The 10473-nt window shown below is 30.0% G+C and overlaps 1 protein-coding gene across 2 annotated transcripts; it reads left to right on the forward strand.

Annotated features, from left to right (window-relative positions):
- Positions 1-1143: 1143 nt before the first annotated feature.
- Positions 1144-5823, forward strand: RAR1-1 (RAR1 protein). 2 transcript variants are annotated; one of them, NM_001249629.2, is made up of 6 exons: positions 1321-1545; positions 3730-3732; positions 3837-3919; positions 4755-4906; positions 5026-5264; positions 5392-5823. In NM_001249629.2, exons 1-6 carry the CDS (start codon positions 1444-1446, stop codon positions 5485-5487), a joined length of 675 nt encoding a protein of 224 aa, NP_001236558.1. In that variant the 5' UTR covers positions 1321-1443; the 3' UTR covers positions 5488-5823. The 2 variants fall into 2 exon arrangements, with proteins under 2 accessions (XP_040861468.1, NP_001236558.1); XM_041005534.1 differs by lacking the exon at positions 3730-3732 and having other exon boundaries at positions 1144-1545; positions 5392-5809.
- The last annotated feature ends 4650 nt before the right edge of the window (positions 5824-10473 follow it).

Below are 10473 nucleotides of genomic sequence, written 5' to 3' on the forward strand. Positions count from 1 at the left end.
TTTTTAATTTTTTGCAATCTCATTATTTCAGTCTTCAATTCTAAAATTGAACGATGAAACCTTTAATAAAATCGTAACACGTGATCGATCAACGTCCAATAAAAGCGTGACGATCAACATTGACAAACAGTAATCAATGTCCAATCTCAGAATTAAGGACTAAAATAACGGGATTGAAAAATCATTAAAATTAAATTCGTGAATTAAATTATAGAAAAACCAAAATCAATTTTGAGACAAACAGCAAAATCGAGATTGCAATTTTGTCAAATACTAAATTTTCTTTAAAGAAAGATAAAAATATACTACATTTAACTTATTTTTAGTTTTATCACCAAAATTTTGTTTACATTATCTTTTCTTGAAAAACTAAAAGAATTTTAGAAGGACACATTATTTTATTTTATTTTATTTTGAAATGGCTATTTTAGTTGGAAAAATAATCCCTTAACTTATTATCATTGTCATTAAATATAGCATCGCTTAAGCAGTTTTTAATTTTATGAGTATTGTTAGAATAAAATTTAATTTAAAATTATAATATTATTAAGTAAAATTAATTAATTTACAGTTATTATTTTTATTGATCCTTGATAAATTAGGTGTTAATTTTTTTATATATAGGAGGACATACGAATTGAGGTAGTATATTTTTTATTATTGGGTTTTAAAATTTTAGGTGATAACTAATTTGAGTGTTTATTTTCTTTATCACCTCAATGTTTTCGGTCTTATTTTATAAAAAGAAAAAGAAAAACACAATGATAACATGATAAATATTTTTTTATAAATAAAAATAAATATATTTTATTTAATTTTGAAAATTTAAAAATAAAAATTATTTTCAAAAAATAAAAATAGACAATAAACATTCAAATTAAACATCACTTTAGATTTTTAATCCAATTTTTTTTATAACAACCTACATATCTCAACTCAGTACAATTTTATTCTAAATCTTTAGTTTATTTTTTAAGTTTTTTTATCTGATAGAATATTGAAAAAAATAGACGATACACTTAATATTCGATCATAATTTATAGTATATGATAAATTTACGATTTTTATAATAATTATTTTAAAATTCATATTAACCGTTACACTATAAAGTGCATCACCGTTTAACTTTTGAATAATCCCCTGATTTACATTATGTGTGCCTTGCTAACCCAACTCAAAAACTGAAACCTGCTGGAAATTGAGTGGAAACTGAGATTCTGAGAGGAATCAGCTGTTTTTATTTTTTTTGAATTTTATTTTTATTTACTTATTTTTCCCTTTTTTCCGTATACTTGAACAGCATCAAAGCCCAACTCGTTTGAGTTTGGTGTGTTTGATCAATAAAATCACAATACAAAATCGTCTTGTGTTTTCTTTTCTTTTTGGACCTGAAAGTGTTGGAAACAACAAAACCACCGCACAGGGATCGTGTTGAGTTTGAGAATGGAGAAGACAGCAGTTAAAGTTCGATGCCAGAGGATTGGGTGCGACGCCATGTTCTCCGAGGACGACAACCCCGACGGTTGCTGTCGATACCATGATTCGGTACTCTCTCTCTCTCTCTCTCTCTCTCTCTAACACACAACCCTCATATCCAAGTTCCTACCTTTATTACAACCCATATGCACTCTTCCCATTCACTTCAAATTACTTTGTTCCATGAGTGCTAATTTTAAATTAACTTAATACCATGCCCTAGCTTTCGTTTTTGTTTCAATAGCGTTTGATTCAATTGCGCTTCCTAAGCCTTCCCATGATCATTCTGAAATTAATTGATCTATCTGCAAATTGGGTTGCGTTCAACCCTGTTCTTCCAGTTTCTCTATTGTGATTTGTTATAGAACTAGATTAAAGATTTTGGTTCCGTTTAAGCTCTTGCCATTTCTTGTGTGATTTGGCTATGGGAAAGTTCACTTTAGAGGAAAGAGTCAGAAATCTCCATCATTGATGAGAAAATCAACTGATGATATAACCTACACTTGGTATCACCTGATATTATATGCTCATGCATGATAAATTATTAATTTTTTGGTATCTAAACCTTTGACTTTCTCATTAACTGTTGAGATATTTCACTTTTCTCTCTGAAGTGGATTGTTCATTTTAGAAGAGCTAAATCGATTCTTTAGAAGCCATTATAATATAGTTGCTCAGCTTGGGTGACACGTGTATTGTTGTCGTTTAGCACTTTGTCAAAGGATCCCATAGGATCACAAAACAATATTAGAGCTGCTTGCTTTAACATATGAGAGCTAGGGGTGATTTAGGTTGATTAATGACCAATGTAGTCATAATCGAGATCCTACCAAGGTTCGAAAAGGTCAGTGAAACAAGTTGGACCGATCTGCCAAGAATCATCCCATGCATTACCGACTGGGTAAGATAGCTTCCAGTGAGCCTAGCATCTAACACAGGTTGACCCACACTTGTTGACTGATTCATGTCCATAGTCGGATCTTTGTAACCAACTCATTCTCGCATTGTTGTCTTAGGGCCTATGGGCCCAAGCCTTTGGGCCTAGTGCAACAAGATTAGATCCTTCTAACACGTGACTAAGGCACCATTACCCCCTTTCCTCCTCACACATGAGAGAGGCATTAAATTATGCCTCCCCTTGAGAAAATGCAGGAACCATTAGACTAGAGGACCGTTAAAAGACACACTCATTAAATAGGCATGATCAATCTGGGTGACGCCAAGTCACACTGTGTAGAACTTGCCAGTGTTGTTAAATAGCTACTATAGCACTATTGCATAGCGTAATTTCTCGGATCATGATTGCAGCCCTGCCCAATATTTCGGCCACTGTAAGTGTTGTGGTTGCGGGATGCATCCTGCATCCTAGTGTCATCTCCAGCGAGTCTTCAGCCAATTGAACTTTTGAGTTAATATTATGCTAATTTTATGTATTTTATTTTTATTTGCATTCAACTTAATTTTTATACCATATATTTTAACTATTATGTGACTCCACTATATGCCCACGATGCTATCTGCTAGATATTGCGTATTATTGGCTTTCTGCCATTTTCCACAATCTGCAATTGATAACACCAGAACTTGCTGAGGTTTCTTGAATTCCTACCCAGCTTTAGGATTCCCCAGTGAGTGTGTTCTCTAGCACAAACACAAGTAAATCATGTAATTGTGATGTGGATATAAAAAATACTGGACTATATTTGAATTCATATTTATGCATCAAAAGTAACATAAATATGTATCCAGTGAACCAGATCTTTGTTGCTCTGTTACCCTGCTGTCTTGTTGCTCTTCTAATAATGGTTCTTAGATTGTGTTATCCCTGTTGGATACTTAGAACTTACCATTTGAGGGTGTTTTTTAGTTATTCCACATTATATTGATTTTTTTTTTTTTTTTAATTCGGAGAATTATTTATTGTGATGCTAAGTATATGTTATTAAAACCAGTATTTTCATCCATACCATTTAGTGTTTAACTTCTGAAAAAACTGTAGTGTTCATCTATGAACTCTTGACTTAAATTTTGTTTGTGTGCACCATTCTTTCATGAGCTTTGATAACATTCTTTTAGCTAATGTCATCACTAATGCATACTCATGATTGTGAACTTAGTAAAATTTTATATCCCCTGTTATATCATTTTGTTGATTTATGATGTGGCATCCATATGAGATCTTACTGATTCACTTTCCATCTGGCATGTTTGGAATTTTGATTTAATGCTGCTGGGGCATCTTCATTTGTTCAGGGAGTAAGTCCATGCCTATCAATCTGTTTCTTCACAATGGTTTTCTTTTCTGTGAAGATTAGCTATCTGTTTGTTGTAATTGATTAAGTTTCTACTTTAATTTCCAGCCTATATTTCATGACGGGACAAAAGAATGGAGTTGTTGCAAGAAAAGAAGTCATGATTTTAGCTTGTTTTTGGAAATTCCAGGGTGAGAAATCTTCTCTGTTCCTTTTCTCTAGTTTCCTGTTTTAGAATGTGAAGTTTTGGTCTGCAGTCAACTAGTCAATTTAAAAGAGTTCACTTTTTTGGGGTACAATCTATCAATAGGTCATAGAGATGACATTCTGTTATGGAGAAAGGAAAAGCACCATAGAGATGGTAGTCAAAATTTGCACAGTTGATTATGGGTGTTTTACGCTAAATTTCATTTACCACTTCTGCATGGGTTGATTTCCTCTACAAATCTTCATATATGTGGAAATAAAATCACCACAAACCTTTGCTGAATTATATCCTGTTTCAAGTTCAATGAACTATATTTAAAATCTCTTATCTTTGTTTTTTCATTGGTAAGAGTCCATTCTTCATTGCCAATTCATACTTTTGAGGGTACTTTTGGTGGCAGTAAATACTCACTGGGGAAAATATGGTTTCTAAATGTAAGACCATGAAATTAAAATTAGAAGAGGGCTCCACCTAGTAGTAATTCTTGTATAATTTTTTTATAACATTTTCAATTGAAAATATGTGCTGCTCCTCAAGACATCATTTTCTCTTGCGGATGATTTTGCTTGAGTCTATATTTATCTCTGCGGGACTGTATAGTATTAGATCTTACAGAATGTAATGAGCATAAGCAATCTGAGTTTGACAAATATGGTTTATTGGTTCTCTCGATGCTAGTGATTAAACAGCTTATTTTATTTGCATCAATATCCTCAGGGTATAAAAAAGTAAAAAATTAATCGCACCTATCTATTCTTTTTTCATTTATTTTAATATTCCCTTCATTTGTTGATCAAAGTTTCTCTCTGTGATCAAAGATGCAAGACAGGAAAACATACAACAGTTAAGCAAGTAATTACACCAGTGAAGAAGAACACCATGCCTTCTCCAACCGCTGTTTGTTCAACCAATGCATCATCAAAGGACTCTTGTCCCAGATGTCAGCAGGGTTTCTTTTGCTCAGATCATGGTATTCATATGTTTCTGCTTTTGGCACTGTCTCCAGTCCTTTTATTAGTTATTTTTGAGTAATCCCTATTTCATGCTTCCAAGGCTAAATTTTCTTCTCCCATCCCTCTCATTTTTTAGGCTCACAAAGCAAACCTGCAAATATTATTGGAGACAAGGCCGCAAATCTGGCTGGAGATGCATCTGTTGATAACAATTCAAGTGTTCATGCTCCGAAACCTAAGAAGATAGTTGATATAAATGAGCCACAAGTATGTAAAAATAAAGGATGCGGTCAAACTTTCAAGGAAAAGGATAATCATGACACTGCTTGCAGCTACCACCCTGGCCCTGCTGTTTTTCATGACCGGATGAGAGGGGTCAGTATTGAGTATTCATTCCTTTGAATGTTCTCGTTTCTTTAATAAAATAATGCTTGTGGTTGTGACTTGTGATATGATTTCAGAGAATTACATTTTATTTTTCCTTTATCACATTATTTTGCAGTGGAAGTGCTGTGATATTCATGTAAAAGAATTTGATGAGTTTATGAGCATTCCTCCGTGCGCAAAGGGATGGCATAATGCGGATCCAGAGTCCTGATCACTGGAGACACAGAAGGACGAGTTATTTTCTTACAGTCTCAGATACTCTAATTGAAATGGAAAAGGTGTTTGTTGATTCATTGTTGTTGATTAATTAGAGCAAAACAGTGTCCACTCTTTTTTCATCTCCCTCATCCCCTTTGGATTGGTCAACCTCTATGGTTAATATGCAATAATGCAAAGTTACAAGAGGTCACTCCATCAGGATCATTTACTGTGGATAGTGTAGAATATGAATCTGTTGTCTTGTGTTCTTTGAATGTCGCCATTTGCTTTTGTTTGACTGGTTTGGACGGCTAATCTTGAAACATGTTGAACTCTATTGTTTTGCCACAGTGGTCTTGTCTCCCGGGCAATTTTTTTTTTTTGCTTGAAATGCAGCATCAAGTAAAAAAAAAAAATTGTCATCCTTTGTTAGTTAGGTATCACATCGTTCGTTCAACAGTTACATCTTTAGTGCAAAAGAACGTATATTTTTTAATTTCTATAATTTTTTTTTTGCAATTACCAAAGAGGAAGAAAAGAAGTAGATAGGGAGATTTCTTATTGATGAATATATAGATATAGAGATAAAGTAATGTAAACATGTTCGAAAAACTCGTATGAATAGTAGTATATTATTGCAAGTTAGTTAACTATATTGATCTTGAGTTAATTGAGTATGTAATTGTGTTGAGTATAAGGAAGGGGAATTTTGTTGTCTTTAGTGGTCATGTTTTAGAATAGAGTTGTCACGTGAAGAATATTTGTAGTTTGTAAAAAAAAAAGAAAAAGAGCTCAATAGTAAAGAGTGTGATAGAAAATATTGTTAATATTTTAATTCACGACAAAATGAGAGGTTATTGTCGAGATTTAAATTTCTTGTTTTTATGCAAGTCTTTTATTGGTTAGCTAGGGGTGTTGCAAATTCAGTAATGCTTGGGATATATTTGGAGAAATGGCTGAATTCCGAAATTTAAATGACATTTCATGTTTTGAATTTAATCATAAATTTTATCGAAATAATTTCAAAAAAATGTTTTACAATTTTTAAAGGATATTGAAATCAATAAAAAAATTAAAAAAAGACAAATGATTTTCGTAAGTCTATGGTAATTGTTTAGATATCTCTAAATATAGGCAAAATATTAAAATTCATGGAAGATTGATTTATTTCATGAAATATTATGTTAATAGTAATATAAAAATAAATTAATATATTAAATTGCAAGCATATGAAATTTTGCTTTAAAAATTAAATTGATAGAATTTAGTTATAAAGAATGTTGCATCATAAAAAAGGCTTCCACAGTTTCACATGGCCCAACAATTATGGGCTTTTATGTTTTTACAACTCACCAAACCTAAGTTGAGTAGTCTAAAACTATATTATAAAAAACTGATATTACATTAAATATTATTGGATTAGTGTGTCTATGTATTTCACCAAAAAAAAAAAAAGATTAGTGTGTGCATTCGGCTGAGCTTATTTTTGTGAATTTTTTTAAAAAAATTGCTTTATATTTATTAATTAGTTTAATAGCTAAATATATTAAATACTTTTAATTCAATAAACTAACTTGATATTTTTCAACTTTAAACTTTTTTGTATAAATTTTCAACAAATTTATTGGCTGTCACTTCCAATCACAAGCTATCACATATATTTCATGGTGTTTATTTTAATTAGTAAATTGAAGAACACGTGTACTTGTGTGTTGGAGGGAATACAAATAATTCAGGCTGCTCGTTACAAGCCTATGTGTGACATGGTATGCAATAGTCTTAGGTCAAACTAAGACCATTTACTAACAGATCAAGTGAAGATTTTTAAAATGACCTATTTAGTAAGAAAATAAAAGCCTAGTTTCAAGAGATCTAAAAGGTTTTTTTAAGCTTGATAGATTAGCTCATTCAAGTAAATATTAATAAGCGTGATAATAATGGCATCGTGTAGGTTATTAGACTTTTTAATGGCCCTCCAAACCAAACTAAATTTTTAAAAAGAGTTGAATCAGACCTTAAAAACGGGCTTTGACTGCATAAGGAAGCTAAACAAAACACATGTAAAAGAGGTCCATCATAGAAGCCGTCCCACAAACTTGTGCTTTTATATTCAAAAATCGAGCTAGATTCAAACCTAGCCAAGTTTAACAAAACTTATTTCCATCTCACCGTGTCAATAACTATAAATGATGTTTAAAGTAAACTTTATTCATATAAAACACTTTGTAAGTGTTAGATCATAATTATTATTTAAGGGTAAAAATATTAATGATTTTTTCTTTCTGATAATTATTTTAAAATATTCAAATAAATAATAAATTATCGTCAAAATCATTTCTTTAATTGGTTTTTTATGTTTCATAACAAAAAATGTTTTTTTTTTCTCAAACTTAAAAACACTAAAGTAAGCTTTTTATAGAATTCTATAGATTAAGGAGTAATAATTATTTTGTAATTATATAAGGAATTATTTCACTTTTAAAAAATGCTATTTACTAATAGTTTAATATTAAATGATTTTTTTATAGTATAATATTTTTCTGCTAAAAAATAAATTATTGATAAAAACATTTCAAGTTTATATTATCAGCGTGTTATATTATACTAACAAATAGTAATTTCGTTAGTGTAAAATATGATATACATTACACATACATCAATTAATAATTAATAATATAATACATAATACTGTTAATGTAAATTTTTATGATTTATATTAATAATTTAATTTTTTTTATCAAATGAAAGTTAGATTAATAAAAATATTTTAAATGTTCCTCATAATTATCATCTTTCGGAGATGACGTTATTTGAAATAATGTCATATACTAAATGTAGATACTTCTTTTATGCATAGTTGTAGAGTAGAATGGAATGAAAGTGATAAAACAAATATATAAATTTGAACTAAAGTAATGTAGTGGAGGTGTGAGAATCACATTAAATTTTGAAAAATTTTCTTTCTTTTTATTTCTTTTCTACCAAACTATGCATTGATGAGAATTATTGAAGATTAATTTTTTTATTAGATCTAACCCTCGATAAATATTATTTATTTTGTTTCCTACAAATATTTTCCTTCGAGGCAATTGTATTTAAGATATAATGTTTGAAATATGATAGAACACTAAATATAAATACTTTTCTTAGCAAACAATTCATCTTTGATTTTTTTGTGTTGCAAGAGACTAGTCCATTTCATTAGACTCAAATCATATAGGTCTCATTTTTTAATGTTGAATAAATGATATTTTTTATGTATTGACAATATAAAAGATATTTGTATTGCTAATCAATAAAAAATTATGTTAGAATTAATTTTTTAGTTAATTATTGTAAACATCAATAAATTTATCATAAACAATAATTGATAGTTTTTACATACGCTCAGTTTTTAATGATTTTATTTGAAATAGAAAATAAATGATCTATTTTAAAATTTCTGGTACATGGAACTAGTGGTTGCATTTGCACATGACCCAAAATGTCCACGGTTGGTATGGGAATTAGTGCTGAAAATCTTCTTCCACTACTAAAATGTCAATATAAAAATCATGTACCCTCCGCTCTATGGGGCCCTAATGTATAGTGGTGTTATGAAATATATTTAATATGTGGGCAACACTGAAACTATGATATTGTTATTATGTATGAAGAAGCTGAGTTGCATGCAGTTGAGAGTGGGCATGGGCTTCACGGGTCCTATGATGGCTACAATCAATTATCAATCATCCTCCATTGTCTCCTCTTTATGTCTCAACAACATCTCCGGACATTATTATTACTATAACCTAAAAATAAACCAAACAAATGCATTTTCGGAATTCATGTCTGCAATTCTAATTGCTTTCTAACTGTGAAATAGTAATTCATATATTTATGCTACCCTTTGCTTTTACATAACTGTGAAATAACTACTATTTACTTTCTAACTCTACAATTCCCTCTTTTAATTCAATCCCAACGTACTCTGTTGCTTATTGTCCTTCACTGTTTCTCTTCAACTCCTTTTTGGTTGCCTACCTAACGACTTATGAATTCTTTCTTCACTCTTTCAGAGGGCTAGTTAACTAGTTATTGGGCTACTACCTTTCAAATTATTATTATTATGCTTGCTTTTTCCGGTTCATAAAAATAAAGTAAACATTTATTTAACGACATTAATAATTATTTTTTGAATGTTGTCATGTACTTAAATCTGCTCGTGAAATCAATTTTTATTCAAATGTATATATGTTTGTTGTTTACTATTATTTACTAAAAATGTTTTCTTAACCGTGGATTGATAATTCATTTGTTAAAAAAAAGGAACATAATCTCTACATATGGATTTTTAATTTTTCAGATAGAAAAAATTATAAAACTCGTGATGTGTGAAGACGATGATGGGGTTTTCGAGAAAAAAAAAATTAAAAGAGGGTGATGGGCGAATATTTGAGAGTGAGATTTATTCCCCTGATCATATAATTTCCGAAAATATTTGATATCACTAAACTTAAAGTTATGACATTTTGTGATGTCTCCCGAAATCATATTTAAAATATGGATCTATTGTGAGACTTTTACAAAAGTAAATGACGAATGAAATATTGTGAGAATCTGAAGAGAAAAAAAAAAGACCTTCCACAAAAATAAGTTTTTACAGAAACCAGAATGTCGGCCGGAGATATTAAAAAAAATCCATTCACCACGCAAATTAGATTTGATCTTCATGAAATAAAAAGTTTTTATTCGTAATTATCTTTCTATATATCAGATATTCACATTTCATCTTAAATCTTATGAAGAAAAAGTCTATTGATATCAACTTTTCATTCAGAGAAAAAACCAAAAAAGTATTTTTCTTGAATTGTTACATCCTATATGAATGGATTAAGTTATTTTTTAAATATTTAACGACAATTAAATAATTAAATATCATTTTTGTATAATTTAAACTTGAATCTAGCTCGACCCTAAAAATGAACTGATGAAGGGTTTTTTTTTTTTACTTATATAA

This window comes from Glycine max, chromosome 10 (assembly GCF_000004515.6).
Source record: "Glycine max cultivar Williams 82 chromosome 10, Glycine_max_v4.0, whole genome shotgun sequence".
Lineage (NCBI taxonomy): Eukaryota > Viridiplantae > Streptophyta > Magnoliopsida > Fabales > Fabaceae > Glycine > Glycine max.